Genomic DNA, 18,155 nt, shown 5'->3' on the forward strand with positions numbered 1-18,155 from the left:
GGTAAAACTTCTGGTTCTAGACACAAGACTGTATTGTGATAAGCATTAGTAAACATATGAGGAATATGGCTCTAATTAGTGAAATATCAGCATGACGCATTAAATCAGATTCATATATTTTTTGGTTAATCATTTAATTTTTCCTAGACACTTGCAAATCTGTAAGGAAAATAATAAAATATTATAAATATATTTCAAGTACTTTTGAATATTAAAATGAAAAATATTCAATAAATGATTCTACTTTGTATTTGGTCTAATTGTCCAACTGAGTGATATTGTAATGTATTTGAATGTTTTACAAATTTTTCCATTTTTTTTTTTTTTCAAGTAAAGCAGAAGTTTGTTGTTTTACTATTTTGTTATTTTTCGTTAATTATTTCCTTTACTCCATATTTTTAAAACTGTTAGAAAATGATACGATATTGAACATGTCTAAAATACATAAAAATATTACAAAGTACTATATATATTAAATGCATAACAATTTTATTTTAAAGTAAAGTTTTAGTAAAGCAATATTAATTTCAATGTAGCCATTTTGCAAATATTCTTCTGATTTTTTCCCCATTAAAATTCATATATAAATGTCTCTCTTCAAACAATTTAACATGTACTTATTAGAGTATTGCAACAATGTAAATAATGTTTAAAAGTTAAGAAACCTGTTACATTTCTATTTAATAATTTATTTTTTAATCCTCGATGTAACGTAATTAGTAATTTTAATAGTATTTAAATAAAGACAATGTTACATTAACTTTTTATAGTCTTAAAAGTAGCATTTTTATAAGAAACGAGAAACATTTGAACAGTAGAAATAATCAAACTATTAAGGGCAGTACAGCTATAAAAACAAAACAAAAAAAAAGAAAAAGTATACACAAATACAAATCTCTTAAGAAAATGAACCATGGTTTTACTATAGTAAAAGTGTAGTATACTTCAGTAGTAATACTTTGCATGTGCTTCACTTATTTTGTTAGTATATTTGTATTTATCTATCTCTTTTTTGTTCAATTTGAAATAGTAGATATTGTTTAATAAGTGAGACTTTTGATTGAAGTCCTTGAAAATAAAAAAGGAGTGTTTGAAAGTCTTGAAATTTCATTTTACAGTATCTCTATGAATATATATATATATATATATATATATATATATATATACACACACACACAGTACAGACCAAAAGTTTGGACACACCTTCTCATTCATGTATATTTTTCTGTTTATTAAAGTTTTTACTCTACATTTGTGCAGTTTTCAGTGGGTTAGTGATATTTTTTAAATATATATAAATTAATAAATAAATATTTTTTAAATGGGTTTTTATACAAAAACTGCTTTTTTATGTAAAATTCACTTTATAAAAGACCCACATTTCTAACTTTAATTCATGGGGATAACATGGATAATTTCACATGGTTTAGTGTAAGATTTTTGCCCATCTTTTGGAAAATCCAGTTTTAAAAGTAAAAAAAAAAAAAAAAAAAAAAAACTTTTACCAGTAGGTGGCTGCAGAGCTCAACTATTTGCTATTTGACCACCTGAAAGATATTTTTTCACAAGTTTTTTTTCATATCTACAGTACAGACCAAAAGTTTGGACACACCTGAATGAGAAGTATATATATATATTAGGGCTGTCAAAATTAACGCGTTAATAGCGCGTTAACGCAAATTAATTTTAACGGCACTAATTTTATTAACGCGCGATTAACGCAGCGCGCATTTTCTGTTTGACCCACTACCTAGCCCATAGTTAAAGAAATGAATGCACAGTGCTGCCAACCTAGCGAAAAGTGTCTAGCAACAATACATAAACACATAATTGGACAAACCTAATATAGTTTCTGAGGCTCTTCGGTTTTGCTGAACGTGCGTGAGGTCTCCCAATGCGCGCGCACCTCCCTCTCTTTATATCTGCGTCTGCTCTGTTCAGTGAGCGGCAGTGGAGCAGCGCTTTCAGTTAAAACTGATGTTATGTTCATTCCAGTGCTTGAAGTGGGCCGGTACGCAGGTACTTCTGTATTTTATCCTTTTGCGTACACCGGCACTTCTGGCATATTTAAATAAATGCAAGCGGAGTCGGGCTACGTTAGGATTGGTGCTGTGGTGTTGATGCGTAAATCCACATACGAGTATATGCACGCGAAAACGGCGTATTAAATGCACGTCAAACACATGCATAATTGCATATCATATGCACGCCAAAGTTAATTTCAGCTTGTTAATAGCACGCCAAATAGAAACAGAAAGTCGTGCTAGTGCGCATTTGCATGAGACCAGGCTCTCCAATCAGTACATTATAACCAAAACAATACATTAAAACATAAAAGAAGCAGGTTTTTGGGATCAAATAACTTTAAATGGCTAAACTCCTAAAAAGTCAAAGGATCCTGAAGGCATTCAAACAGGAAGTTAAAAACAACGATAATAATGCAGGGAATAGTGACTTATGTCCAGATGCCGGTAAGTGATTCTTTTCAGTGATTGAATAATGATCATAATTCAGGATTTTTTTCAGTTATTATTTCATATTACTTTGGTTGTCTGATAACAGAAATATTAAATCAAAACAATGGAAACAGTTTTGTTGAGAACTTGGCTGCATCAAATGACAGTATGTGGGCACCTAGAGGCAAACAAATGTAATAATAAATGTAGATTTTGCATGTTCAGAAGAAGTGAGCTGCCCTGTCCTGCAAATAATGTAAACAGGCTTGTGTAAGTAAATTGCTTAGTGCAAAGAACGAGAAGTAATGGGAACCTGGTGTTTCCATGTTCTTTTTTTTCATGTGTCTAATAGACATGAACAAGTTATTTGAAAAACATCTCTGACATTTGAAACAAGTTAGTCTAGTCAAGTATGGTTTCACTGATAATAAACACATATTTGCTTAAAGCAACCATATTTGTCCATGCCAATGTTGATTAGAGTATTAAAAACGTTAAAAGGTGTTAATTTAAGGTACATTTAGAACAGATAAAAATGTGCGATTAATCGCGAGTTAACTCAAGACAACCATGCGATTAATCGCAATTAAAATTTTTAATCGATTGACAGCCCTAATATATATATATATATATATATATATATATATATATATATATATATATATATATATATATATATATATAAAAATATTTAAAATGTAAAATTTTAGGTTTTAAAGTGATAGGAAAAATAAAAAAAACACGGAGGCCATTAAAATCTTGTGCATCATTTATTTATAAACATTCAAACATCATACACAGATGAAAATATCAGATTCACTGCATTATGATCAACATTACAAGTGAAGAAACTGTAATCATGTAAACTGTAATCATGGCATGACAAGAACAACATGAAACATTAAGAATCAAAATACTTGTCCTGGTTACAGGTAAATTACATTTAGCTATTTTAGTTCCCTTATACTTGCATTGTGACATTATATTCATGATAATTAAGCATGTTTTAAATATAGCAGTAATTTCTTTCGCTTTCAGATGCGTTTGTGAAGTCAGTGAATAACTACTGAAGTCAGATTTGCAGCAGCTAAACTGGTTTTGTCTCCTGACACATATCGAGTTTCGTCCCATTCATTGTCAGTGCCTTTCAGTGCAAGTGAGAGTCCTTCATTCAGTCCTTCAGTCTTTATGTTTTGACCGTCTGGCTGGACGGACTTATTATTCAGACGCTGTTTTCAGCCCCACCATCTCTGTTTTGGGGGAGGGGCTGTAGTGGGCGGGGTCACGTCAAACACCGCCTCCTTTCCGCTCACAGAGCCAATGAAATAAAGGTTTGCGGCCAACAGAACAAGCAGAGGCAGGAAGGAGAGAGCGAATCCGAACGCTCGCACACTGCTGCCGAATGTGACGCACACCCAGTAAATTAGTCTGAGAATAAAATACACACACACGCTTTAATGAGCCACAAAAATACATCCAGAATACACTAATATGAGACCCTGGAGCACAAAACCTTAAGTTGCACAGGTATATTTGTAGCAATAGCCAAAAATACATTGTATGGGTCAAAATTATCCATTTTTCTTTTATGCAAAAAATCAGTAGGATATTAAGATCATTTTTTAAATTTCCTACCGTAAATATATCAAAACTTAATTTTTGATTAGTAATTTGCATTGGTGAGAGCTTCATTTGGACAACTTTAAAGGTGATTTTCTCAATATTTAGATTTTTTTTCCACCCTTAGATTCTAGATATTCAAATAGTTGTATCTCAGCCAAATATTGTTCTATCCAGACAAACCATACATCAATGGAATGCTTTTTTGAAATTTAAATTAGTCCTTATGACTGGTTTTGTGGTTCATGGTCAAATATGTGCATTATTCATCTAATATATATATATATATATATATATATATATATATAGAGAGAGAGAGAGAGAGAGAGAGAGAGAGAGAATATGTTTGTGGAAATCATTTGTACACAAATGGAGAAATGTGACCCTGGACCACAAAACCAGTCATAAGGTTAAATTTTACAAAACTGAGATGTATACATCATATGAAAGCTCAATAAATAAGCTTTCTATTGGTGTATGGTTTGTTAGGATAGGACAATATTTGACCGAGATACAACTATTTGAAAATCAGGAATCTGAGGGTGCAAAAAAATCAAAATACTGAGAAAATCACCTTTAAAGTTGTCCAAATTAGGTTCTTAACAATGCATATTACTAATCAAAAATTACATTTTGATATGTTTACAGTAGGAATTTTACAAAAAATCTTCATGGAACATGATCTTTACTTAATTTCCTAATGATTTTTGGCATAAAAGAAAAATCAATAATTTTGACCCATACTATGTATTTTTGGCTATTGCTACAAATATACCCCAGCGACTTAAGACTGGTTTTGTGCTCCAGGGTCACAAATGTGGTTTGTTTTTCATAAAGTAACATGCAGTGCATACTCTTTGGAATTATTGTTCCAAATAAGAACATTTCTTAATTTAATTGGTATTTTTATAATGTAAAGGTTACATTTAAAAGTCATAAGCAACATTTTTTTCAAGTAAGAAAAATTGAATATTTCTATTTATGGAATGTATTATAAATACTTCAAAATCCCTCCATTGTAATTTTTGAGTATTTAGTATAAATGTTACATTTTTAAGTCTAAAAAGTAACACTTCCAGAGAAACATGTAACATATCTATTCATATGTCTCTCTTCATACAATGTAACAATTTTAGAGTATTGCAATAATGTAAATGCTACATTTTTATGTCTTAAAAGTATAATTTCCAAAAAAACATGTAACATATCTATTCATAACTAAATATCTCTCTTCATACAATGTAAAATACACTTAGCAACGTAATTTTAGAGTATTGCAATAATGTAAATGTTACATTTGTCTTAAAAGTACATTTCTAAAGAAAGACATGACGCATCTATTCATTTAAATGTCTCTCGTCCACAAACAATGTAACCTATAATTATTAGTAACATAATTTTAGAGTATTGCAGTAATGTAAATGTTACATTTTTACGTCTTAAAAGTAACATTTCCAAAGAAACATGTAACACATCTGTTCATATATAAACGTCTCTCTTCATACAATAAACATATCCTTAGCAACATAATTTTAGAGTATTGCAATAATGTAAATGTTTAAAAGTTAAGAAACACGTTACGTTTCTATTTATTGAATTTATTTTGTTAATACAGCTGAAAATCTCCCTTCTTCAATGCAACATTATTACTGATGTCATTTTAGAGTATTTGAATAAAGCCAATGTTATGTTTAAAAAGTCTTAAAAGTAACATTTTCCAACGTAAAAGTAGCATTTTTATAAGAAACAAGTAACATTTCTTCCAGAGTTTTATTTTAAACTTAAAATAGTTTAATGTATGTTTAATTTGTCATATAATTAGTAGTGTAATTGTAGAATTTTAATTTAGGTCTTAAAAGTAACATTTACAAATAAACATGTAACGCATCCGTTCATATATAAACGGCTCTCTTCATACAATGTAACATATACTTAGCAACATAATTTTAGAGTCTTGCAATAATGTAAATGTTACATTTTTAAGTCTCAAAAGTAACATTTTCATATGTAAATGTCTCTCTTCCACAAACAATGCAACATACTTAATAGCAACATAATTTTAAAGTATTGCAATAGTGTAAATGTTTAAATTTAAGGGCCGTATTACACTTCTATTTATTGAAATTATTTTTAATAGCTGAAAATCTCCCTTCCTCAATGTAACATAATTAGTAATGTAATTTCAGAGTATTTTAATACATTTAAAAAGTCTTAAAAGTAACATTTTCAACTTAAAAAGTAGCATTTATATAAGAAACAAGTAACATTTCTACCTAAATTTATTTTTTTTACTAAAAATTACAGTTCAAAATGTGTCATAAGTAGTGTCATTTTAGAATTTAGCAATAATGTAAGTGTTACATTTAAGTCTTAAAAGTAACATTTACAAATAAACATGTAACACATCCGTTCATATATAAACGTCTCTCTTCATACAATGTAACATATACTTAGCAACATAATTTTAGAGTCTTGCAAATTATGTAAATGTTACATTTTTAAGTGTTAAAAGTAACATTTTCAAAGAAACACGTTCATATGTAAATGTCTCTCTTCCACAAACAATGCAACATACTTAATAGCAACATAATTGTAAAGTATTGCAATAGTGTAAATGTTTAAATTTAAGGGCTGTATTACACTTCTATTTATCGAAATTATTTTTTAAAACAGTTGGAAATCTCCCTTCCTCAATGTAACATAATTAGTCATGTAATTTTAGAGTATTTTAATACATTTAAAAAGTCTTAAAAGTAAAATTTTCAACTTAAAAAGTAGCATTTATATAAGAAACAAGTAACATTTCTACCTAAATTTATTTTTTTTTTTTACTAAAAATTACAGTTCAAAATGTGTCATAATTAGTAGTGTAATTTTAGAATTTAGCAATAATGTGTTACATTTAAGTCTTAAAAGTAACATTTACAAATAAACATGTAACACATCCGTTCATATATAAACGTCTCTCTTCATACAATGTAACATTTACTTAGCAACATAATTGTAGAGTCTTGCAATAGTGTAAATGTTTAAATTTAAGGGCCGTATTACACTTCTATTTATTGAAATTATTTTTAATAGTTGAAAATCTCCCTTCCTCAATGTAACATAATTAGTAATGTAATTTTAGAGTATTTTCATACATTTAAAAAGTCTTAAAAGTAACATTTTCAACTTAAAAGTAGATTTATATAAGAAACAAGTAACATTTCTACCTAAATTTTTTTTTTTTTTACTAAAAATTACAGTTCAAAATGTGTCATAATTAGTAGTGTAATTTTAGAATTTAGCAATAATGTAAGTGTTACATTTAAGTCTTAAAAGTAACATTTTCAACTTAAAAGTAGATTTATATAAGAAACAAGTAACATTTCTACCTAAATTTTTTTTTTTTTTACTAAAAATTAGTTCAAAATGTGTCATAATTAGTAGTGTAATTTTAGAATTTAGCAATAATGTGTTACATTTAAGTCTTAAAAGTAACATTTACAAATAAACATGTAACACATCCGTTCATATATAAACGTCTCTCTTCATACAATGTAACATATACTTAGCAACATAATTTTAGAGTCTTGCAATAATGTAAATGTTACATTTTTAAGTCTTAAAAGTAACATTTTCAAAGAAACACATGTTCATATGTAAATGTCTCTCTTCCACAAACAATGCAACATACTTAATAGCAACATAATTGTAGAGTCTTGCAATAGTGTAAATGTTTAAATTTAAGGGCCATATTACACTTCTATTTATTGAAATTATTTTTAATAGCTGAAAATCTCCCTTCCTCAATGTAACATAATTAGTAATGTAATTTCAGAGTATTTTAATACATTTAAAAAGTCTTAAAAGTAACATTTTCAACTTAAAAAGTAGCATTTATATAAGAAACAAGTAACATTTCTACCTAAATTTATTATTTTACTAAAAATTACAGTTCAAAATGTGTCATAAGTAGTGCCATTTTAGAATTTAGCAATAATGTAAGTGTTACATTTAAGTCTTAAAAGTAACATTTACAAATAAACATGTAACGCATCCGTTCATATATAAAAGTCTCTCTTCATACAATGTAACATATACTTAGCAACATAATTTTAGAATTTAGCAATAATGTAAGTGTTACATTTAAGTCTTAAAAGTAACATTTTTCCTAGAAACATCTAACATTTGGACTTTCTACTGTAAATGTTACATTTAAAGTGACATTCCCAGCACGTACCTGCCAAAGACAAAGATGATGGTGAGGAGCGGCACCAGTTTGAGCATTTCCTGTTGGGTGTACGTAGCCATTACAGCGAGCTGCATGAAGTAGAGCAGGTACAGCTGCAGCGAGTCTCGCACGTAATGACTGTGAACGGCCACCTCGCGGTTCTCCCACGTCCCCTTAAACAGAGGCTTCAGCGTCCCGAACTTCAGCCGCGACACACCCTGAACAAGCACACCTGAAAAATACAATGCGTAATAATCAGAAATGTCTCTTGAGCAGCAAATCAGCATATTAGAATCATTTCTGAAGACTAGAGTAATGATGATAAAAATTCAGCTTTGATCACAGCAATCAATTACACTTTAACAGATATTCGTATAGAAACAGTATTTTAAATTCTAAAATATTTGACTTTTTTTTTAATATCAAAATAACAATGAATGAACACTAGTGTGTATGTATATAAATGATTTGCTCACCCAGCACAATGGGAATGCTGGCGAAGAACGCACAGCGTAGTGTGTAGATGAGCCTGAGGGCGGAGCTGTCGATGGGAGGGGCATCAAAGGGGAGGAGCTTGTATCCTCCCCACGTCAGTAACGGGAAAATCACCGCTGCAGCCGTTACACAAACACACAAGCGCACAACCTCCACACAATAACTGTCTGAAAGAGAGAGAGAGAGAGAGAGATCTGTGATCCAAACAAGCACTCTGATCAAAACAGTTATTTTAGAACACATAAAAACTTCAGAGCCATTTGCCAAAATGCAATGCAATGCACTTTACTTGACGCAGATTTTTATTTTCAGCTAAAACTAGAAATTTAAAAAATAAATAAATTAACGTGAACTGAAATAAAAGAAAAAATATTTTAATTAATATTCATTTAAAATTATTATTATTATTATTATTGCTACTTGATATAAAAAAGGAATATTTTTTTTTTTTACTTTTATTAACTGAAATAAAATATACAAAAGTAAACATTTAATTTAACTTGAAATATTAAAATAACTCAAACTAAAATCAAAATACAATTAATAGCCATATCTTAAAAATTAAATAAATCCAAATGACAAAAACAAAATTGCCAAAACTTTAACTAAAATTAAACTTAAAACTGGAAATACAAAAATAAAAACTAATAAAAAAAACTCTAATAGTATCTCACTAACATTAACAGAAATTAGAGCTGCAAAACAATTAGTTGCGATTAATCGATTCAAAATAAATAAATTTATTATGCATATCTAAATGTGTGTGCGCATATATATATATATATATATATATATATATATATATACACACACACACATGTATATATTTAAAAAAAATTTATGTAAACACTTGTATATAATCTCTATTATATATATATATATATATATATATATATATATATATATATTCTATATAAATGTAATATTTTTACTTAATATATACATGTATGTGTATGTGTATGTGTATGTGTGTATATATATATATATATATATATATATATATATATATATTCTATATAAATGTAATATTTTTACTTAATATATACATGTATGTGTGTATATATATATATATATATATATAAATAAATATACACATTACACACACATAGTATGCAAACATAAACTTTTATTTTGAAGTGATTAATCGCGACTAATTGTTTTGCAGTATTATAAAATAAATTGTTTTGAAATATTATAAAATATGAAAACAACTTTATTTTAAGTTTGTTGCCTCATTTTTGTTTAGTTGCATTTGATAATTTAATTAATGTATGGACATTTTAAAAAATAAATGAATAAAACTGACAAACACAACATAATTATTAAAACTGTAACTACAATTACAATGAAAGTGTAAAATATAAAAATAAAAACAAATTCACCTTTCATTTTAAATACAATGACGCAGACAAAAGTAAAATATTTTACAGAAAGACTACACAAAATACAGTTACTATAATTAGAATGGGCTGCATTACAATGTCACAACTGACAGTACTATTACTTATGCATTAGTGTGCATACTTCACACTGCTGCATGCTAACTTCTTAGTCTACACTAGTCAACATTTGAGGTGGATCAAAACCTTTCATCAAAGTTGTCCAAAAACCAAAACAATGCTCATTCTTGTCTTAAGATAATTTTGATTAACATTTTTGATCCACTTCAAATGTTGACTACTGTAGTATACAGCATGCACTAAGCAGTTCACAGCTACTCTATTACTTGTTGAGACATACTCCCGTTTTCATCCAAGTATCTTCCATACTGCTACAGTTTAGGCTTTGAGTGTAGGGATGCACTGAATGTTCGGCAACCAAAATTTAGCAAAAAAAAAAAGCTTTTTCTGTGTTAGGCCGAATAAGCGAAAAGGCACTGTGGAAGCATTTTAAACTGTCTGAGAAAGAGCACAGACAGCGAGACTGTTTAGTGTCACATCGCATGTCTTCCATGAGAAGAGAAAGGGCTGGTTGTTGCTGGTTACTGTATGATGACTGAAATCATCAAATAGCCTTAAACCATTAGTAAATAAACTACAGAATGTTCTGTTGTCTAACACACGCACCAATTGTATTTATTCTGACAGCCTGCACCAGCTCCTCAGCCACGGTTCAAAGTCCAAAGATGAGAATCATTCATAAATCTGCTGCTGTCGGCAAAAAGTAATACTGAGGTCTTCTTGCGGGTTTCCGCCAAAATAAAAGTCAACATTCATTAATGTTAGTGTTGTAATTTTACTGTTGTTCTGTAAAATAAAATAAAAAAGTAACACACAAAGGTAACAAAATAATGATAACAGTCATTCCAACAGCTCTATTAATACATTTATTCTAACATTCTCCTTTGCTCAGCAAGGCTGCATTTATTTGTACATTAAAAACACATGCCTGATTCAAGAAGGGGGTCTTAAAGCGATGGTTCGGAGTAGGGCTGTGCAATTAATCGCAATCGCAAAAAATGCGATTTCTAAACCGCATAAGGCTGCGATTTTATCCATCCCGCCCCCCTTGAACGTCAAGTTCATTTTATTTTCGATATAGCGCCAGATCACAATAGAAGTCATTTAAGGTTATCCCTCTGGGCCTCTTCGGTCATTTTTGACCGAAAAATTTTATGTTTTGAATTTTTAAAAATCGTAGCTTCATCAGAATGAGATGACACTTGGTGACTTTTGTTGCATTAGCTACAAAAAAAAAAATCAGTGACATGATTCGGATATGTTAAAGGGTCAAAAAAAAATTAGTCACACTTGGCTCCTTCGCGGTCAAAAATGACCGACATAGGAAATGAATGGGAAATACGAAAAAATGTGATAATTCAGATAATCTTTTGGTAATACAAGCTACAAATGAGCAACTGTGCTGAAAAGAAGTGTTCAGCAAGCAAGGACTGACACTCTAAAATAACAAAAGTACAGAACTGACACACACACGCACACACACGCGCACACACACACACACACACACACACACACACACACACACACACACACACACACACACACACACACACACACACACACACACACACACACACAGACACACAGAAATAAGCAGAAAAATGCAAAACCTGATATTTATCCAATCAAAAAAATATCTAAACCTTGCCAAAATGTATCTTTTAGAATGTCTGAATATATTTCTAAATGCAAAGCCTAATAAAATGAAAAAACTGTAAAAAGAAAAAAAACAATAGGAATCCCAAAGCCCCTGTATATATGTATATAGGGAGATACAGGAGTTTACATGGCATTACACAAGTTTTTATTTTTTATGCCACTAGATGGTGAAATTTTCACTTAAAAAAAATGGATTTTAAATGCTTTCACTCTATTTTAATGTGAAATGTTGTATTTATTGAAAAATAATAAATACATAATTAATTAAAAAATATAATATAAAATATAAATCTACTGGGAAAAAATTGCTCATTAAAACTGTATAAATATTGCATAGATTCATAAAAAATGCTCAAAATTCTAAATAATAATTACAAAATATTATTGAACAAAAATATATTTAATTGATTTTCCTGAAGAAAAAAAAAAAAGTTACTTTTTAAGGCTTCGGTCACTTTTGACCGCGAGGGAGCCAAGTGTGACCCCTTAATGAGGAGGCCCAGAGGGTTAAACAAACTAAACTGCCTTATGTTATTTATCTTATTTACACGAAGGCATGTCATTTCTGTCTCTACATGGTCGAGTGTTTACAATGTCTCCTCCACGAAAACACGGACTGGATCGCGGACTCCATTCATAAAAACCTAATCTACTATAGCGCGGAATGGCACGGAGTTCGCCGATTTTTGGATTAATGAATCAAAAGTTGGTCTGTCACTTAATTCAAATCGCGATATTGACTAGTGTCTGTGAAAACTGAAATGCAAAAAGACCGTTTTAATCTGAATCCTGCATGTTCCGTTTGCCTCTGTATGTATGAATGGAGGAGACGTGTATTATTTTTTTTACTACACTCATACTGAAGCACACGTGACGCTCCCGCTAATTTTTGGCATTTGCATCTCACATGAACAGATAAACTCAATCTCCAAAGCTGCTGTGAGTGTCACTTTTACTGTTTCATTTGAGAAAACTAGCATCATATCATACTGTACAGACAGAAACTTCACTGCAACCTGTCAAAATAAAAGCACAGTTTAACATGAAACAGAACAATATTAGTCCTGTATTACTTTTGTACAGTAGAATGTAGGTGTTTATATATTCCCATTTAAATAATTTACATAAAACAATATACAACAAGATTAACCACTTAATTATTATTTAAACGTTTTAAACTGAATATAATTTTTCTTCCATGTATTGATTTTAACTGTAAACCTCTGTTTGTTTGCCAAAAACTAAAAGGGTTTATTTTTCATTTGATTAAAAATAAATAAATGTTTATGCTTTTTGATTATCAGAAAAATTAAAACACATGAGAATTTCTAAAAAAAAAAAAAAAAAAAGAAGCAAAAGATTGTAGAGCCCTCAAAATGTTAAAATAGAGAGTTTTGGACTTATTTTTCCACTGAAATGAATGTTTCCGTTATTACACAAAGTAGGCTAAAGTACCGGGGGGAAAAAAAGTAACATGGCTCATTTATTTTATGTTGTCTGTTTTATAGACAATTTTACTACAGTTTTGCACAGCCCTAGTTCGGAGTAGATTTGACTTCATTGCTATGCACTCCGAAGCCCATCTAAATACCCCATCCGAAGTTTTGTTTACCTTAGTCGAACATTGACGGAGATATTTGAGCTTGTCGAATGGCTTGCTACAGCCGTACATGGTACATGTGATGTATCTCGTAAATTGCACCGCTAAACGTGCACGTAATCTTACTAAACTTCTACAGTAGTGTAAATAGGTTACAAAACACTGCATTGGAAAATTTGTAAGTCCACCATTTGTGTATTAAAAACAACTGTTACCCGATCCCTACGAGTCTCAAAAATCCTGAATGGCGACACGTCGACGTCACTTCCCTGGTTTGGGAAAAGCATGTAAAAGTCCACCTACTACGTCTATGTGCATGTCAACTTCCTGTCAGAAAGCGATGCATCTAATGACGAATGCAATGATATTTTGTTGATAAAACAATTTCACACAAAAAATTGTCAATTATGAAATTGTCAATTTGTTTAGAAAATAACCGATCGTTTGGCTAGATAAGACCGGGATCGTTTAGAGCCTTTTGAAGCTGCATTTAAACTGCATTTCGGAAGTTCAAACTTTGGGGACCTTTATAAAGAGAGAAATCCTGAAATGTTTTCCTCAAAAAAAAAAAAAAAACATAATTTCTTTACGACTGAGGAAAGAAAGACATGAACATCTTGGATGACAAGGCGGTAAGAGTACATTATCTGTGCATTGTTGTTATGAAAGTGAACTACTCCTTTAATCAGAGTATTGTCTTAATCGCGTTAATATCAGAATATTGTTGTCCATGCAAACGTACTCACTGTCTATCCTACACAAATCTGGTTATACGCACTTTGAAAACAAACCCACTGACAGACAGTGTTGTTTTTGACAACCATCTTAGATTTAGTCTTAGTCTTTTGGACTAAAATGGTTATTAGTTTTAGTCAAATTTTAGTCACTTCTATATGTGATAGTTTTAGTCCAATTTTAGTCGACGAAAAGTCAAGAAGGTTTTAGTCTAGTTTTAGTCGACGAAAAGTCAAAAAGGTTTTAGTCTAGTTTTAGTCAATAAACTGGGGGAAAAGTAGTCTTTTAACAAATTAATGTAGGTCAGTAAGTATTTTGCTGTTGGGTAGTGTCACTTATAAGTTGTGAAAATAGCAGATCTATAGGCTAATTCAACACAATGTGAGCTTCCGGATCGACTATTTTTTTTTACCAATAATTACAATAATGAAGGAATGTTTTCAAACATAAAAGACAAACAAGGATGGAATGCTAAAACGGCTTGCCATACTAGTATAGCAAAGAGTATTTAATGCTAAAACGGCTTGCCATACTAGTATAGCAAAGAGTATTTAATGCTAAAACGGCTTGCCATAGCGGCAGGTACTTTTTTCGGTTTTAATTGGCATGCACAATAAGCAGAAATGTCATGCATTTTAAACGTCTGACGGACCACCCACTAACATTTTCGTCTATTCTCGTCTCGTCATGTTTTAGTCATCAACGAGCCATTTTTATCTCGTCATCGTCTCGTTTTCGTCATGAAAAAAAGTGGCGTCAACGAAATGATTTCGTCATCGTCATCGTCATTGTTAACGAAAACAACACTGCTGACAGATTATTAATTGTAAAAGTTAAAGTGGTTTACCTTGGGGTTTGTCTATGTCGTCAATCCACGCCGGGTGGAAATGTTCTGGAGGGTTTGTGTGGAAGTTCTGCACATATAGAGGAATCTTCTCCATCTGAATGTCCTTCTGAACATCCTCGTGTCCCGTCGGCTGCACGATCATCACGTTCGGTGTGAACGCCTGCACGGCTTTCTCAGGACACCAGACGTCCTGGTGGTGTTTGCCATCATCTTCATCATCCTCGTCTTCATCATCAGCCAGCGAGCCATCGCCTGCGTCCCACGGTTTCTCCTGCATTTCTATCGGTTGGTCCCGTTCCTCCAGCTCTCTGCTGCTCTCCGTCCTGCTGTCCGGCTGATCTCCATCACATCTGCTGAGCTCAGTGATGCTCTCGCTGGGGTTTGGAGGTTTGATCTCGTCTAGATGTTTCAGCATGTTGGTATCGGTCTGTTTTTCTGGGTTGAACTGTTCATCTGTGATCATGTCTGTGATTTAATGGTGAATTCGCAGACTGATGAAACTCCAGTTAGTTCAGGGTTGAAAATTAAAGTCGCACATTTCCACTGCCAGAGTCCTGAATCAGCAAATTATTGCAGATGAATTGGTCATTCACTATGGATAACTATTATTAACCTATTAACAGTTATGGATGCAAATGACTGTGTAGATTCTACTGATATAATGTAAATAAAATAACTCAAATTCAAATTTAAATTTTAATAATTAATTCAAAGATTTCTAAATTTACAATTTCAGCCTTTCTACTTCAAAATGTCATTTGCAGCTTATTTGAAATTATAAATTAAATCAAAAGCCAGTGTATTAGCAAATTCCCACTGTATTTTATTGAAATGAACATTAAGATTAATAAATGCTTTAGTAGAAAGTATTTTTTTAGTATTAGTTTAGTTAACTACTTTAGTTAGATAACTTAATGTTAACCTTTTTATGCACTTGAACTGCAATTCTGTTGCTCAAGTAATACACTGTAAAAAGTTTTCACCGGTTTTAACTTAAAAACTTAAGTTTTGCTGCTGCTGCCTTAAAATTTTAAGTTAAATCAACTTAAGTCATTTCAGCTCACAAGTTAAATCAACTCATTTTCATTGTAATAAGTTAAAATGACTTGTAGTTTTAAGCTGATTTAACTTAAAATTTTAAGGCAGCGCCTAAACTTAGGTTTTTAAGTTGAATCTGGTGAAAACTTTTTACAGTGTTTTCGTTTTATAGAAAGTGTTAATTTCAGCAATTTCATTTATCATCATTATATTGTATTACTATATACCAGGCTGATAATTGGTGGTAGACTATTATTAAGCCTATTATTGGTTATTATAAATGTTATATAAAATATTTAATTTATTTTAAAAAAATTATATATATATATATATATATATATATATATATATATATATATATATATAATTTATTTTATATATAGATTTTTTTAACCTGAAAAGGCTGTTTTTCATCAATAATAATAATAATAAATGTTTTTTAAACAGCAAATCAGAATATTAGAATGATTTCTGAAGGATCATGTGACACTGAAGTCATTATATATATATATATATATATATATATATATATATATATATATATATATATAGAATTTATTATTTGTTTTAAATAAATTAAATATTCTATTGAGCAGTCATTATATATGTATAATGACTGCTCCAAAAAATATTAAACTTATTAAAAAAAAAAATACTAAAAAAATAATATATATATCTTATTGCTGAAAACATATATATATATATATATATATATATATATATATATATATGTTTTCTGTTTTCTATTTGAGTATTTATTAAAATGTAATTTATTCCTGTGTTTTTAAAGCTGAATTTTCAGCATCATTACGCCATTCTTCAGTGTCACACGATCCTTCAAAAATCATTCTAATATGCTGATTTGCTGCTTAAAAAAACATTTAGTATTATTATTATGTTGAAAACAGCTTTTTGGGGTTTCTTTGATGAATAGAAAGTTCAGAAGAATAGCATTTGTCTAAAAATAGCAATCTTTTGTAACATTATAAATGTCTTTATATCCAAAAATATTACAAATACGGACTCCAAGCTTTTGAATGGTATATTGTATAATGCTACAAAAGCCTTTTCTTTTAGATAAAAGCTTTTCTTTGGGTCTTTCTATTCATCCGAGAATCCGGAAACAATAATATAGAATTTATAATATAATAGTTTATTGATAAATATAGATGTTGTGTAAAATAACCATCTGTATCTGTAATATAATATATTCTCCGTCTGCTTTCTATATATAGTATATCATGAGTACAAAACAAAGTTGATCCAGAGCTGGTGGATCAGAGTTTATCAGTGAACAGATTCCTTATGCATTAGTCAGCATTTATCAGCAGACGATGAACACACAGTACTACTCTGTTAAGTCTTTGTCTGATTCATTACTGTGTAAACATTATTGCAGCAACAACAGCTGAGTGTAAAGAGTAATGTAGTTCAACCTGTTTAACCTGAACTCACGGAAATCAACACAACATCCAGCAGAAACAACAAGACCCAACTCAATCCAACAAAAGCCTTCATTCAGAGCAAATACAACCACATACTGCTTTGGAAAATTACAAAATATTATATATAAAAACAAGATTTTATTAAACTTGATATATTTTATATAAAATTTGAATATTTTGCTACAAAAAACTTCCGTGAAGTATGAGAATTAAAGTTAAATAATGTTTTTTTTTCTTACCTGATACTCCATAGAGAAGATTAAACACATGTATATCGACTATATACTAGATCAGGAGTGTCGGACTCGATCGGTATCGCTGTGAGTGTGATCAGACACACACGTACAGGTGTGACAGACAGACAGACACTCAGCAGGTAAATCATTTCTCTTTCTGTGTCACGTGACTGGCGTCAACGCCTAGACTAAAGTATATCGCGCTCAGTTCAAAATAAAGCGTTTTTGACGCTATACGTTTTAAAACGTTGCACTACAAAATCGCAAGATTTATTAATTAAGCATGTTAAAAATATAAATCCGTTTGCAAATGCTAGGTGTAAGCTGATAAACGTTGCAAAATGCAGT

At 30.4% G+C, this 18,155-nt stretch overlaps 1 protein-coding gene across 2 annotated transcripts; it reads right to left on the reverse strand.

Moving 5' to 3' along the window:
• Positions 1-3,207: 3,207 nt before the first annotated feature.
• On the reverse strand, positions 3,208-17,965 carry tmem79a (transmembrane protein 79a). Of its 2 annotated transcripts, none has more exons than XM_073822359.1 (5): positions 17,811-17,965; positions 15,089-15,642; positions 8,769-8,954; positions 8,302-8,524; positions 3,208-3,884 (listed from the first exon to the last, which is right to left on the reverse strand). In XM_073822359.1, exons 2-5 carry the CDS (start codon positions 15,549-15,551, stop codon positions 3,692-3,694), a joined length of 1,065 nt encoding a protein of 354 aa, XP_073678460.1. In that variant the 5' UTR covers positions 15,552-15,642; positions 17,811-17,965; the 3' UTR covers positions 3,208-3,691. The 2 variants fall into 2 exon arrangements, with proteins under 2 accessions (XP_073678460.1, XP_073678461.1); XM_073822360.1 differs by having other exon boundaries at positions 15,089-15,553; positions 17,811-17,930.
• Between the last annotated feature and the right edge of the window lie 190 nt (positions 17,966-18,155).

The sequence above is a fragment of the Garra rufa genome, chromosome 17, assembly GCF_049309525.1.
Source record: "Garra rufa chromosome 17, GarRuf1.0, whole genome shotgun sequence".
Classification (NCBI taxonomy): domain Eukaryota; kingdom Metazoa; phylum Chordata; class Actinopteri; order Cypriniformes; family Cyprinidae; genus Garra; species Garra rufa.